Source organism: Pinus tabuliformis, chromosome J (assembly GCF_031772625.1).
Source record: "Pinus tabuliformis cultivar Carrire ecotype Pingquan chromosome J, CPIR1, whole genome shotgun sequence".
Taxonomy (NCBI): domain Eukaryota; kingdom Viridiplantae; phylum Streptophyta; class Pinopsida; order Pinales; family Pinaceae; genus Pinus; species Pinus tabuliformis.
In genome coordinates this window covers 1,648,822,580-1,648,839,449 of record NC_142295.1, presented here as the reverse complement: position 1 = coordinate 1,648,839,449, position 16,870 = coordinate 1,648,822,580, and the positions used below count along the sequence as shown (strand labels likewise).

Below are 16,870 nucleotides of genomic sequence, written 5' to 3'. Positions count from 1 at the left end.
TAGAATTTCATATCCTATTCAAAATTCAACAGACTTAATAGTTTTCAGGAATTCAGGATCAATGGGATTGTGGCATTTCATTCGATTATATCAAGTATGAAGGTATGCGATTAGCATTTAATCAAGAGCACGAAGCCCTATATGTACCCTAGTGTTGGTGGTGTTAATTGTTGAACTCCTTTGTCACGTGGCACGCCCTTAGCAAAAAATTACCTTTCAATCAAGTCAAAATCATCGATCAAGCATGTTAAGCTTTTTCTACCATATTTTAAGTCTTGAATTAGGTAGTTTGATCAAAATTGGGCAATGTTGACTAATATCTCTAGACAATCGAGGTAGAGGCAAAGGCTAGACAAGAGGAGAAGAATCTAGATTCTAGATGGTTGATGCATCTAAATGGTTGATGCTCGAATAATTAATCATTAATGTACAATGGATGTTATATCTATCTTGATTTATGCAAAAATATGCATGTTTTCATGTCTTCTACAATTAATTTGCTATTTGGGATGTTTGTTTTGAGTATAAATGCAAAAAAATATAGAAAAAAAATATATATATAGCAGACGCTTCCGTGGACACTTCGCTTCCTAGATTTTTGGAAAATGACGCTTCTGCGTCCCCGCTTCCAAAAAACGCTTCCGCTTCGCCCCCGCTTCGTGCAACATTGGCCTCGACATCAAATGGACACCCATGGAAGCCTATAAATACAAGTGACCTCAAGCTCATTTGGACATCATCATCAAGTGTCTTCTTCTCTTCTTTCATTGGTTGGTTCGCATAGGTCTGATAGAGGAATCTTGCACAAGGTCCGAAATCACAAGTCTTTGGCTTGCACGAGTTTAGGGTTTTTGTTTTCTGGTCGCACACTTGATACAGGATCGATCCGCCACAGTCGCTCGCTTGTAGGGCTTAAGGGAGCGACTGGGAAGCCATAATCACTTGCATGACTACTTGATGAGTGCGATTGGGGCTTTGAGCTAGGGTTTGACTCTTGACTGTAGTTGACTGCAAATGACCGAAGGTTAGAAGGTTTCTCTTTGTTGTACAGAGATTTTGAAAATCTGTTTCTGATTTGTATAATCTTTGCTGGATGATTTTGTATTGGGCTCATTTTACTCTTTGTTGAAACATTTTATGACAATCTAATAAGAATAAGATGTGAAAGGGCTTTTCCCCCTAGTGGGGTTTTTTCTCTAGTCTTTGACCAATCTGGTGTCTCTTGTAGTTGTGCTATTGTCTCCTTTGTCATTGCATTTATTGTTCTATCTTTAATTACTGTCTATGATTGGAAACATTGTTAATAATTGGTAGAATTGCTAATTGAAGAATTGAATTGGGCTAAAGTAATTGAATCAACATAGAACAATCTGAAAAATTAGCATTCCCTTGGTGGGGGACGTCCAAAAATTAATTTCTTTAAGACCCACGATTTTTTCCTCTTAGAGAATTTAATTATCCGAGCATTATAATTTTTTGACTCTAATTAATTAATTTTTTGGCTTAGGATTTATTTTATTTTTGTGAAAAAAATTAATTAATTGACACTTGAGGGGATTAATTATCTTTCCACCCTCAAATATTTTAGCCATGGTGTCCAAGTATGAGGGACCATGCACTAGAATATTTTTTACATAAGATTTTACATAATTCAACCCTCAAAGGGGGAATACCCGTTCGTTATAGACCCTAAAATAATTTACCTAATTCTACGACACAATATGATCTAGTAGACCAAGTGACTTGTAATAAATGTTGGAAATACTGAGAAGGGGGTGAATCAATGTTTCTTTTCAACTATTATTATTACCAGTTTAGATTCTTTACAATTTTAATCAAAGAAATGATTTTGTTAATTATAGAAAAAGATTGAATACAATATCTGATGAATTTTGCCTAGCACCAACTTGGATTTTGATGAGGCTCCAACCTCTAGGGCTTCGACCCTATCTTACCAAGGTACCAACCTTGAATTTAGGAGCACCAACTCCAAGGACACCAATCCTTCCAATTCTGAGGCACTAACCCCAAGGGCTCTGACCCTATAGATTTACACTGTCAAGAAATGTTTGTTTGTATTATTCTTCTTTCAAGAACTTCTTTACCAAAACCTGTCGTTGTGGTCTTTGCAACAGGTCACTGTCTATGCTATCGCTTTACTTTGGGTCCGATCCTTCCAAGATTAATCAGGTCAAAAGATTGTCCTGTCGCTCTGTCTTTAGTTTCCTTCTTCGCTCGGCCTTCGACTTCTGCTGCACCTTCTGCGTCTGCTCGGCCTTCGGCTTTCTTTGTAAGTTCACGTGTTGTGAACTTTCCTTATGCTCTGTTTTGATGCCCGAGATCAATGCATAGAACTGAAGCGTTTTAATTTGTGTTTATACGAGTTTCACCAATACTCAAAAGACACAACTATTGGAGGGAGGCCGACTTGTATATTAAAATATATATCGTAGGGGCCTTTATCCAATTATATTATAAACTTGGTTATTTAGGAAAATCCACATTATAATAGGTATAAGGCAATCCCCACATGCCACATCACTACTTTAATCGCAGTCGCAATTTCATGAAACTCCCGCAATCGCAACTTCGGAGGTCTGCACATAATATATTTCCGATCCCTTACTATCGATGGAGCAGATGTGATGATATATCAAAACTGTTTTTGATAACTTCGTTGGGTCCACAACTTTATCCCAATCGGCGGTTCGTTGAGTCTATTGCAATTGGCGACACGTTGGGTCCACACCCTTATCACAATCGGCGGTTTGACATCCCTTTGAAACTTGCGATTACTGCGGACGCGATATTTCATTAAGTCATGCTATAATGGTGCAGCAGGTCCGCAATGTTATCACAATCGGAGGATTTAGATATACATCCCTTTATGACTTGCGATATGTACATTTCGATAGGCGGATGCAATATTACATTTGGATTGTTATCTTAAACAGACCGGGTCTGCATATTATATCGCAATCGCAGTTTTAGTGTGACATTCCTTTAAGACTTGCGATATAAGAGTTCCGATACAGGGAAATGCGATATTGCAATAGGGTGTGTAATAATGGAGCAGTCGGGTCCGCAACTCAAATCGCAATCGGGGGGTTTCAACATGACAAGGCTTTAAAGAGACTTGCGATGTGGTAGACGCGATATCATATTAAGGCGTATTGTAATGGAACTATCGGGTCCGTATTACATATTGCAATTGGAGGTTTTGAGCGGTGGCATATAATAGAACTGCCGATATGATTTCTCTGATTTGTTTTTATACACTGCTGGTATGGTTTCTGCTGATATTATATACTTTCGAAAGGGTTCCCATGGTTTATTACTTCCTCCGATATGGCTCTTACTCTTGGCATATGCGATAGATCTGCATTGTCTTGGTTCGTCGCTCCTGTGGTTTCCCTTTACTCCTATGACTTTCGATACACTGCTCTGATAGCTCTTCTCTGCTCCAATAGCTTTTCTTTCGATAGCTCTTCTTTGATGGCTTCCGATGAACTCTTCCTGCTCCTGTTGCTTCATAGATTTGCTCTGCTTGGCTTCATATCGTTATTTGCTATCCAAAATATTGCCATATTGACATCAATGACAATCTAGATCAATAATAGAATAATTTAGCCAATTAGCTTAAATTATTCCCAACTCACTTTTACAAAAGATTCGACTAAAACAATAGGACTCACCTAAGACTTTGATGACAAATTCCACCTTAGTTTTGGGGTGACATTTGAGGGAAAAACTCTGCCGATCATCTATGTTTAGAAATACAAATGATTCAGTGAGACGAAAAACCTCCTAGGATGAAATTCGCCGCCAAAATAATAGGTTTACCTAGGTTGTTACATACATACACGGTCTTACTAGCATCATTTACAATACAAATTTACAGAATGGGTTTACAATGACTCAAGAGCTGATGAATGATGATGATCTTGATCCTTGGAGAAATTTGGTACAACTGCTTCTTTGGAACTTTGATAAAATGTGTGCAACAAGTCCCTTTGGTAAGGTGATAGAACAAGCTTACAGTCAAGGTCGGTCAATCATCTAAATCACCCTTTTGTCCATGTTAGAATGCCCAAAACATTAAGTAAAAGCACATGATTGCAAAATTGTTAAAGTACTCGCGGAGTGGTGATCCGCCTTCCTTCAAGAGGAATGCCAAATAGTGAGAGGTGTTTGACCAATGCAAATGGTAGAGAAATGTGGCATATCATCATACACTGAGCAAATATAAGGTTGCTGGCTGTCCAAAGTAGGAGAATTTTTTTTTTTTCTTATGTGGTTACCCACTTTTGGTGGGTAACAGGGTTTATATGAAATTTTTCTAAAAAAATAATTTCCTTTGATGTGTCATTGTTCTTTAAATAGGAATTACCATAAATGATTATCTAAAAGCAAGATGTAGCATTTTATCGCATGTTAAACCCTATTTCTAAGGATGACATCATCATTCTGTTGCTGTTTTATGCTTGTTTCAGCCATAAAACCTGTATTGTAAATCCTAGATTCTTCATATCTAATTGAAAGCCTTGACCCCATGTTAATTTATCATTATAATGCGTTTTCTTCTGGCTATTATATGATATTGTATATTCATCATTTCAAATCTGCAAAACTCTAACTTATAACAGCCCTTTAATTTACTTTAATGGTCTAAGGATAGAGTGTTTGAACTTTGGTGAAGATTATTTGAGCAATCTAGGCTTTGCCGGTACCCTATCGCCATCGTAGTACCTCATCCATCACCTTGAGCCATTCATATTGAATATCCTTCAGGTTATCGTTATAGGAAAGCCTCTCTTGTGGTGCAAGCACCACTAATAGCTGGAGAAAGGGTTCTGAGGTGACAGTGCTAGCCAATCTCTTGTTGCCTTGAGGTCTGGATCTGCCTAGTGAGGCTTTGTATTGGGTCTGCTAGATTTTGCGATAACAATGCGTCAGTGATGACATTTCTGGCACTCTGTATTTCATGGATGCATATGTTGCTCATCCTAATTTTCATACATGCATGGAATCAGATAGGGTTGTTGATAAATATAAGGTTTTGCAACATGAGCAAGAATTCCATATTGAAGCTATGCATAGATTTGTATTCCAGAATGGGAATAACGTTTGTTTCTTTTGACAAAATCACTCAGTTCATGGGTTGCACGGCTTTTTGGTGTGCATAAAATGTTGGTGATCCTACAAATGTATTTTTAATGGCCAAATCTTTTTCTGTGGACACCATAGATGATCGCAGGATCAGATATTTAAATTTTTGAAGTGGATAGAAACATGTTCAAATGTAAATTCTCTTTCTCATAGAGAAATTTTCCTCAGCAAGTTAATATGCATCCATTTAACTGGAGTGCCTTTCTAAATACCATTGTTAATTTTAAAAGAAAATTGTCTATTGAGTACTTACTATTCAGATTTTATGAATGTTTTTATGATAGTTACCCTGAACTTGAGTCCACCTGAGCATTTTGAAAACCTCCAACGAAAGAAACTCTTGCTTCATTCGAACCCTATCATAAATCACATTACCAGTGCTATTATTATTAATTTTTTCTAAAATATTTCATTCTAAAGATTCATTATAAGTTCAATTTTTTGTTTTATGTTCAAAAGCTTGAGGGGTTTTGTAATTTTATATACTTGCATATTTTCTGTGAGTTGTAGTAGTACTTTTCAATATCCACTCAAAAATTCAAGAAAACCAATTAATGTTTCTGATGCATGTATAACTATGGCTTATAGAACTTTGTTGTGTCTTTGTAGTTGTGCTCACCTTACATCTTTACGACGAGATCAGATAGGTATGTCTTATTTTGTCAACTTCTCATTTTGGCTATTGCACAACTGTTTAGATATTTGATATGGTGTTGTCACTTGTAGCAGTATGTCCTCAATATGCTGTTAGATAAATGCTTTGTAAATGTTATTTTGAGATGCCTCCTAGAGATGTCTTGTTTGTTGCATTGTTTATTTGGAATGTTTATAGATAAGTTCATTAATTTCTGTCATTTGTGGGCACCAATTTAGGTATTTTTTTTCTGCATTTACTACTTTTATTTAGCTACCTTGTAAATGGATTTATTTTCTTAACCCAATGTTTTTGGTATTTCTAAGATTTATTTTGAGCACATAAAAGATAAATGTGACCATTAAGGCAGCTATTTGATATGAAAGACATGGGAGAAGATGAGACTTCTCATAAAAGTACTCCTCACTTAATCTGATGCATAACTTAATCTGATGCATATATAGATTTAAGCAACATGTTTCCCTAGGACAAGAATCGAGGACATGCAATATGGTTCTGTTCTTGTCATTAAGTATCCATTAGATATAATAGTGTAAACTGTCATTTTGTAGCAAATTATGTGCTCAACAATAGTTTATTCCTATTTTGGAGAACAATTCTACACCTTAGAGCCTCAAAACAGACGTGCCACTTTAAAGTTCAGGCTATAGACAGCTGTGTTGTCAGCCATGCTTTTTGAGCATGGGGATCTAGCAACATAGATATTTGTAACCCAAGCTTTAATAAAACCCAAACTTACCATTGGATTTGTTGAATTTTCTAGTAGCAGAAAAAACTAGAACAATTTTCTATCTGATAGCTACTTCCAATTAAAGATTTTTAACTTAGAACATTCACATCATCAAGTAGTTACACTTAGAAAATTTCAACCATTAAGAACAGTAGAGCAGTAGAAATCACAATTAGACAATGAAACAAGAGACATCAAAATTACCCTAGGAAAGCCCCACTCCAAGGGGAAAAACCCAACAACCTTTCCCTATGAGAGAATGTCCAATTCAATCCAATTTGTACATCACAATAACATATCTTTGACAAGATTATATAGACAAATACTATTGAATTTCTAGTGCAATCAAGACTAGTTCAATTTTTAAATTGATAACTATTTCCAATGATACAATTAGACTTCTTTAGTGTGCTACCGCTCAAACTAGCAAGGGTCGTAGGTGGGGATCTTATAGAGCAATTGCTAGGTCAAGGGGCAACAATGGAGCGATAGCCCAATGTCACCTCAGCTAAGGCTCCCTGCTCTTTACGAACTTTCACTGATGGGAGGAGACTTAGTATAAGAGGAATCACAATGATGAGTGGATCAAAGATTGGATAAGTAGTGATTCTTAAAGCCTATTCACAAGAGACTCAATTAAATAGCTTACTTTCTTGAGAAGCAAGGTGACAGGCTCTTTAAGAAGCGCTATGAGGATACCTTGGCCTATGGTTGGAGGATATGCCTTGACAAGGGGCTTCCTAGACTTAACGATCCTTATGGAGAAATGGATTCTATGTAGTCCTTGTGGAATTTGAGTTATAAAGTTGTAGGACTACAAAGAACCCAGATGGACCCAAACTAGGTCAATGGTATGGAGTTGATCAACCAAAAAGGGGCTTGACCTAATTAGGGAAGAGAATAGGATCAAAGAACTAATTTTCTTTTGAAATTTGAATTCAATGATCCAAGTGAGGACACTAACCCAAAATCAACCTAGGGAGAGAAATGATCCTCGAGCTAGGGCTTGCGATATCTCGAGATTCCACTGTCAGATTGTGTTCAAATTTGGAGGACCCCTTAAGAAGACACCAACACAGTTGTGGACCAATTTTTGGATGGCTACAAAAAAATCCGTGTGATGCCCTAGGAGACTTTCTCACGTTAGGTCAAGAATTGGGAAAAGTGAAGAAAAGAGAGGGAAATTTGACCACCAAAGGGATATGAGGATCAGTGCCTTATTTCTTGGGCTTAATGGAGTCAAGATACACATAGATCGAGAATTTTCGTGTGCTAAGGAGCCCTAATTGATCTTTGCTAGCCTCTCCAAGGGCAACAACTAGGTCAATAGGGATTTATACTTCAAATTTGCCAAAGAGATGAAGTTTCGAGGTCTTTCAACCTAAGAGGTGCCTCTAGGAACATTCACCTACTCTCTTCGAGTCCAACACATGCATTAAATCACTTATTCAAGGTTCCCAGAAGAGTTTCGGATTTACTTTAGCCCATGCAAGAATAATGATAATCATAACATGCAGTAAACTAGTAAAATAACAAGAATAACATCAAAATTCGACTTACATGAGAGAGAGAGAGTATATCCATTCATCAAATTTGCATTAGAAATAAGCTCCAAAGACAATAGCAAAAATCCAAACATCATAGTGCATCAAGAAAGCTCCAAAAACTTTACCCAGCAAAAAGTGCAAAAATCTCTCAAGAGATACTAATCCAATCCAAGTGATGATGAATGAGAGAGAATGCCTCTCTTTTATTTATACAATCCTCTAAGGGATTCGAATGGCCTAATTTGGACTTATAATGCCCCTAAAATAAAATAATGTGCATAATAACAATACTTTTGGTGATAAACCCACCAAATAGCTCCATAACATAATAATGAGCCTCTCTAGAGGGTCGAATGATCAATAAAGTGATTCGTTGGGCCTTTGGGAAGGCCTAAAGAAGTCCAAAATGTATCGTGATGTGAGAATGGACCTCAAACATAGTGGACAAGGGGTTGGCCCCTTATTTCCAAGCAAATCCCTTTGGTGCCCCCAAGTGGGTGCAAGGGGCACAAGGACATTGTCATGGGTCTCCAAGTGGATCGAAAGTGCCTGTAAACCATTTGTAAGGGTTAGGATGATGTCATAAGTCCTTTGTGGTGCTCATTTGGGCCTTGGATCATCTACCAAGTGTATGATGCAAGTGTGGAGCCAACTGGGCATGGTGAACCAGGTGCATCATCCTCATCCAAAAGGTGGAACACGAGCAATCAATGAGTGGTGCTGGGGATCCATGAAGTACTCTCTACTATGGTGGAGGCCCATGGCTCTCAACGCTCACCCTACAAGTGCCAATGTGGCCCTTTGGAGGGCTAGGACCCCGTATAGGGAGACCAAGCCCCAAATGGAGACCCACCTGCAATCTTGCATAAGATCCAATGCATCCCCTTGCCCTCCAATACAACAAATCATCAAAATAATCAAGTAAAAGAGCTTACAAGTCATGGAACCAATGGGGCACTTCATGGTGGCATGCCCTTCCATAGTGGGCTTTGGCATGTACAAGTGTCTCCAAGCTCAATAGGGGGTTAATCAAGGACCCTATTAGGTGGTTTCAACCTTTAAAGGGGGTGACATGTCCATGGTACATCCTTCAAGTGGTAGGTGGCAAATGATATAGTAATGGAATAGAGTGGGGATCAGGGGAATCATCCAGACCACATGTCATGGTACAAGGGTAGCTATAATAAGGGAAGTCCACACTTGGGTATATGAGTGTAGGAGGGAGCAAATCATGGTACATGTAACATGAGTTAACCCAGCCTTTGTTTTTCCACTCTTCTTGATATACCTTTTGCCTTTGATTGATTTTTCTTTGTAATTGCTCGGGGCTTCGAGGGATGAGAGCATGATGTGTAATATATAATAGTGGATACCCCCTTAAGGTGGGGTAGTTCATCGCCCATTGGGGTTGGGACAATTATGGGTTTCTTAATGATGGAGGGGGCTCATTTAGGGCCCATAAGAATCAAGGTGATGGTCATGGATAAGGGGTAGAGCTCATGTTTGGCTTTTGCCCACGTGTTAAATTTGTATGTCCCGACCATCTTTTGCATTTTGTGGTACATTTCCTGTTGAGAGTGGCCAAATTATGCTTTTTCTTTTCTTTTTAGCTGCATCAACCTTCGGGGCATCATTCCAGGTCCGACCCAAGGTCTAGACAAGGGGAGGGGGAGGCTAACCCTATGTGGACCTAGTGAACCCATGTGGACCCGAATGTGAAAAGTGATGAATGAGGCTACAATAAGTGGAAGGGAGTGATGTATATGGTGTCAGGAAGCGGGAATGTTACCGCTCAAACTAGCAGGGGACCTAAAAGGGACTCCTAAAGGGACTACTGTTAGATCAAGGGCAACAATGGAGACTTAGCCCACTGTCACCTTAGCTAAGATTCTCTATTCTTTACAAACTTTCATCGATGGGAGGAGACCTGGTATATGGATCGTCACTTGTGAAGGATGAATCAATAAATGGATGTGAAGTGACTTTAATGATCCTTTTCCCAGAAGGAGGTTAAGAATGGAGCTGACTTGCTCTTCAAGCAAGGTACAAAGCTTTCTAGGAGGAGGAGGTGAGGATTTAGGGCTAGGTTTAAGCAATGTGTCTTGTAAAGGAGTTTCCCAATCCCTAAAATCCTTATTGAACTTGGTTTCCCAAGTGGATCTTGAAGAATTAACTTTTCAAAGTTATGGGACCACACAAGACGAAGTGGACCCAGCCTAGGTCAAGCGGAGGGAGTTTAGCAACCAATGATGATCGTAACCCAGACAAGGAAGGAGAAGGGATCAAAACAATAGTTTTCACTTAGAGGTGTCAAATTGATCCCACGAGGTACTAACCTAGGGAACACCTGGACAATGTTTGATCTCAGAGCTAAGGCTTGGGATATCTCACAATCCCACTATTGGAATTTCTTCAAATTTGGAGGAGACCTTGAGGACACACCAATGGAGTAGAGATTAGGTGATTGAACTTTTTGTATGGGTACTTTGTCAGGAAAGTGATGTCCTAGGTGGCCCAATGTGGCTAGGCCTAGAATGAAGAGGGAAAGGTGAAGAAAAGGGTTTTAAGGTGATCACCTTATGGTGGATCAGTGCCTAATTCCTTTTAGGGATATGGAGTCAGGAAGAATTGTGAAGAAGGATCTCATTTTTAGCTCAAGGAGGCTCTAAATGCATCTTCGTCCAATGGTAGGGTAGAAAAGGAAAGTGTCCTTAAAGCATTTATACTTCACTTGCAAATGACGATGGCTTGTTAAGATAACTTAGATCTCTAGGACAATTCGTTCAACAAACATGGCCCATACATAGAGATATGCTATATAGAAACATAATTCCACAATGAAGCAGTAAATGTGCAACAATTAACCCTAAAATAGCGAAAATATCATGATCAAAGTATGTGACAAATTAAAAGAAAATAGCATCAATATCGTACTTACATGTAAGAGAATATATCCAGCTTTCAATACATTTTCCAATAAAGAAGCTCCAATCCAAACATCAAAATTCATCCATGCTCCAATTCATCCTCCAAGAAACATATGCCAAATTCTCAAGAGAAAGAATGATCCAATCCAAGTGATGATACAAAATGAATTCATGTCTCTCCTATTTATACACTCATCAGGAGTTTGAATTACCTAATTTGAGCCTACATTAGCCCATCAACTAAAATAATGTGCAAATAACTATCTATTGGTGACAAGCCCACCAAACCAGCTCATAAACAAAATAATAAGGCTCCCAAGAGGTCGAATAATCAATAATGCATGTCGTTGGGCTCTCTAAGAGGCCGGACGAAGTCCGTAAGTGCCAAATAATGAATTGAACTTCCAAAAGTAATGGACAAGGGGTTGGCCCCTTGTTCTCCACATAATAAACTTGTGGTGCTCCCAATGGCTGTGAGGGCATACAAGTAACTTCATGGGTCTCCAAGTGAGTGGAAGATGCCTGCGGACCATCTGTGAGGGGTCAGAGGATGGTGTAAGTGATGCCACATCGACATACAAGTCTTGGGTCATCTGCCAAGTGCATGGTACAACTGTGGGGCTGACTGGGAAAAGGTGAACCAGGTGCATCTTTCTTGTCCAATAAGTGAATCTCAAACAATCTATGAACATCTCTAGGGATCCATGGAGCGCTGCCTACTTCTGCGGAGGCCCATGGCTCTCAACACACACTCTACATGTGCCAATGTAGCCGTTTGGAGGGTTAGGACCCCATATAGAGAGACCAAACCCAATATGGAGACCACCTGCAATCCTGCATAAGATCCAATGCATCCCCTAGCCTTTGTGTACAACAAGTCATCAAGGAAATTGAGTAAAAGAGCTTACAAACCATGGACAACAAGTGGGGACTTCATAATGGCATGCCTTTCCATAATGGGCTTTGACATGTGCTAATATCTCCAAGCTCCAAATGGGGTTAACGAAGCATCCTATTAGGTGGTTTCTACTTCTAAATGGGATAATATGTCCATGGTACATCCTTTAAAGGATGGTGGCATGTAACAAAGAGATGAATGGGGTAGGGGATGAAAGTGGTTGCCCTCGGTCACATGCTGGTGTACAAGGGTAGCTAATAAAAGGGAAGCCCACACTTGGGTATATAATGTATAGGAGGGAGGAATCATGGTACATGAGGTGCCCCAACCTTGATTTTTCCGCCCTTCTTTATATGCCTTTTGCCTTTTATGATTTTTCTTTAATTAACTGCTCGGGTCTCAAGGGGTAAGAGCATGATGTGTGAGATATAGGTATGGATATCCCCTTTAAGGTAGGGCAGTTCATTGCCCACAAGGGGTTGGGACAATCATGGGTTCCTAAATGATAAAGGAGGCTCATCTAGGGCCTGTAGGAATCAGGGTGATGGCCATGATGATGAGGTACAACTCATGTATTGACTTTTGCCCACATGCTAAGTGTGTTTGTCCCAACCATCTTTTGCATTTTGTGGTACATTTTCCTATTGAATGTGGCTAATTATGCTTTTAATTTTCTTTTCAGCTGCATCAACCTCTGGGGTATCATTCGAGGCCTGACCCAAGTTGTGGGGAAGGGGAAGGGAAAAGCTAGCCCTATGTGGATCTAGTGGAGGAATGTGAACCCAGGTGGGAGAAATGATGAATGGGGTTATAATGAGTGGAAAGGGAGCAATATATATGATGAGGGAGTAGGACCACGCAACCAAAATCAGGGTTTCCCATGAAATAACATCCCTAAAGCCAAATGGTCAGTAAAAGAGATCCCATGGGACTAGAATCCAAGGTTAACATCCAAAAAGTGTCTAGGGGACAAGAGTACAAACCTAGCCCATTCTTTCTGCTGAATTTCCCCCATTAATCCATGCCCATAAGTGTCCATGATAAGCAAACTACAATACTCAATTACCAAATGAAAAGGCATACATTTAGGTTCGGGAGACCCACCTTTAAACATACGATCATTAGAGATGGCTGAGGGACCACATGGTTGGCTTAGGTGGCGGAGAAATGGCACAACGAGCTAGTTGGTGGCTGCTGGATATCGGCTGAGGACCATCTTTGAGAGAAAATTTTCTCCTAGGGATATCGCCCACAACACTACTTCACAAGCTGCAGTATACTCGACCTCAACACTACTCAAAGCAACCATATCTTGCTTTTTGCTCATCCATGAGATCATGAGGGTCCCAAACTAAAACATCCTCCTGTAGTGTTCCTTCCATCCTTCTCACTGCCTACCTAGTCAGAATCTGTATATCCAATCAAATGGACATCATTCATCTTATCATATTTCAGGTAATAGTGGATGGTTCCTTGCAAATATCTCAGTATATGTTTTGCTGCTATCCAGTGATCATGCTTCGGCTCGACTTGGAATTGATTGAGAACATTTACTGCAAGACATATGTCTGATTATGTATTCACCAAGTACATCTGTGAGCCAATTAATTGTCTATATCTGGAAGCATCTAGGAGGCTCGATTTAGAACTCCTTAGCCTTTACAAGTTTGTGATCATCGGGGTTGTCATTGGTTTGCAATCCATCATGTCAAACCTCTTCAACATCTTGATCACATACTTTGCTTACCTAGATAGATCTCATTAGGTCCTTGCCTAACTTCCAGTCCCAAATAGTAGTGCATTAGACCTAGATCCTTCATGTCAAATTCTGTTGCTAGATGTTTCTTACCTTCAATTTGACCTTCCACACCTATCAAGAGAAGATCTTCCACATACGGAAGAATGATTACCGACTCTCCCTTCACAACCTTAATGTAAAGGTTTGGATCAACAAAAGTCTATGTGAAACCTAATCTCTGTAGGTATGAATCCATTCTAGCATACCATGCCCTTCTTTATATAGACTTCCTCATCAGTTATGCCATTCAGAAATGCAGTCTTGACATCCATTTGGTGGATGTTCCATCCCATTGATGCTGCCAAAGAGACCAATGAATGTATAGTTGTATACCTTGATGTCGGAGCAAATGTCTCTTCATAATCGACACCTTCTTGTTCAGAGAAGCCCCTAGCCACAAATGTTGCCTTATATTAATCAATTCTTCCAACTGCTGCATGTTTAATCTTGTAGAGCCATTTGGAAGTTACCACAGATTTGTCTTCAAGCCTAGGTACGATCTCCCAAACTCCATTTTTCATTATTGATTGATACTCTTCATTCATGGCATCCTTCCGTTCTTGGTGTGTGACAACTTCTTCAAAGGTGGATGGCTTTGCTTCTATCAATTTCATCATATAGGATACATACCTAGAATATTGTTTGGGCTTGTTGCTTTCCCTAAATGTGCCTTGAACTGCTCCATGACCTTCTGCATTAAGTATTGCAAAATTCAACCAGTTAGGTCTCTTTCTAGTTTCAGGGATTACAACAAGTTGTATAGGTTCGTTGGGGCCTTCATCTTCATGATTTGATTCTTCTTCCTCCCTAGTAACTTCCTCTTCAAATACTGGAAGTTCTTCATCATCAGAGTCCATAGGGAGATCCTTTGATTTTTTGAATGCAATACTTTTGCCAAATATCACATCTCAGCTGATTTCTATTCGGTGTCCTTCCTTTATGTAGATCCTATAGGCCTTAGAAGAGTTATTGTAGCCAACAAATGTTCCCTTCATGCCTGATGGATCCAACTTCTTTCTTTTGTCCTTAGGTATATGAATATAGACAGGACAACCAAAAATTCAAAGATGACTCACAATTGGTTTCTTAATAGTGAATACTTCTTCGAGAGTCCTATTGTCTAGTGACCTGTGGGGACTTCGATTTTGTATGTATACAACTGCCTTTGTAGCTTCACCCCACTGAAATTTCGGTAAATCTTGATCATGTAGCATAACTTTTACACTTTCTTCAATGGACCGATTCTTTCATTCTGCAATTCCATTTTGTTCTGGATTATATGGGACTATCAACTCCCTCTTAATCCTAGACTCCTTAAAAAAGCCTATAATTTCCTTGGATGTGTATTCTCCTTCATTATCATATCTTAATATCTTGATCTTTCTTTCTTAAGGTTATCTACTTCAGCTTTGAATTCTTGAAATTTGGTAAACACTTCATCCTTGGATTTTGTTACCCACCATTTTGTGGGTGATATCCTTAGGAGAAAATTTATCTCCAAGATGGTCCTCAGCCAGCAACTAGTAGCCTTTTGTAGCCACCAAATAGCTCGTTGTGCCACTTCTTTGCCACTTGAGTTAGCCATGTGGTCCCTCAACCATCTTCCATGATCGTATGTTTGAAGATGGGCATCCCGAACCTAAAGGGATGCCTTCTCATTTGGTAATCGAGTATTGTAGTTTGCTTATCATGGACGCTTATGGGCATGGATTAATGGGGGGATTCAACGGAAAGAATGGGCTAGGTTTGTGCTCGTCCCCTAGACCCCTTTGGATGTTAACCTTGGATTATAGTCCCGTGGGATCCCTTTTACTGACCCTTCGGCTTTAGGGATGGTATTACATGGGAAAGCCCAATTTTGGTTGTGTGGTCTCGCTCCCTCATCCATATATATTACTCCCCTTCCACTCCTTATAATCGCATTCATCATTTCTCCCACTTGGATCCACATTCCTTCACTAGGTCCACATAGGGTTAGCTTTCCCCTTCCCCTTGCTCACACCTTGGTTTAGGCCTGGAATGATGCCTCGAAGGTTGATGTAGCTGAAAAGAAAAGTAAAAGCATAATTGGCCACATTTTACAGGAAGATGTACCACAAAATGCAAAAGATGGTTGAGACAAAGACATTTAGCATGTGGGCAAAAGCCAATACATGAGCTCTACCCCATCATCATGGTCATCACCTTGGTTCCTACAAGCCTTAGATGAGCCTCCTTTATCATTCATGAAACCATGATTGTCCCAACCCCTGGTGGACAGTGAACCGCCTACCTTAAAGGGGGTATCCACTTTTATAGCTCACACATCATGCTCTTATCCCTTGTGCCCCGAGCAGTCAATTAAAGAAAAATCATAAAAGGCAAAAGGCATATAAAGAAGGGTGGAAAAATCAAGGCTGGGTAACCTCATGTACCACGATTGCTCCCTCCTATACATAATATATCCAAGTGTGGGCTTCCCTTTGATTGGCTACCCTTGTACCCTAGCATGTGACCTAGGGCTGCCCTTTCCATGCCCTACTCCATTCATCTCTTTATCACATACTACCATCTTTTGAAGGTTGTACTTTGGACATACTATCCCCTTTAGAAGTAGAAACCACCTAATAGGATACTTGGTTAACCCCATTTCGATCTTGGAGACATTAGTACATGCCAAAGCCCATTATAGAAAGGCAGGCCATTATGAAGTCCCCACATGTTGTCCATGGTTTGTAAGCTCTTTTACTCGATTTCCTTGATGACTTGTTGTATTGGAAGGCTAGGGGACGCATTGGATTTTATGCAGGATTGTAGGTGGTCTGCATCTTGGGTTTGGTCTCCCTATATGGGGTCCTAACCCTCCAGAGGGCTACATTAGCATATGTAGGCTTTGTTGAGAGCCATGGGCCCCCATGTTGATTTGGGGTAGCATAGGATGTGCTCTAAGCCTCAAATTTTGCAGGGAGGCTTGGGCACATGTATTCCAAAGAACCCAGAAAACGTATTGGGAAATTTCATCCATAAGTGATTTTATTAATATAATTAATATTTTTAATGGGGTTCCTTAGTCTAAACTTAGGAAAATTAAAATATTAATGGGTATTAATCTAATCAGGGGTGAAACTTCTAGAAAAAGCCACGGATCAAGCCAAAACGATCTGAGC

General features: G+C 39.6%; 1 protein-coding gene across 1 annotated transcript in view; it reads left to right on the top strand.

Moving 5' to 3' along the window:
- LOC149233862 (Pseudouridine synthase family protein) overlaps nucleotides 1-16,870 on the top strand; it is a 336,954-nt gene that overhangs the window by 182,512 nt on the left and 137,572 nt on the right. The window contains exon 8 of the mRNA XM_089379870.1: nucleotides 5,779-5,816. Within this exon, the coding sequence (XP_089235996.1) occupies nucleotides 5,779-5,816 (38 nt within the window). The remainder of the gene's footprint in view (nucleotides 1-5,778; nucleotides 5,817-16,870) is intronic.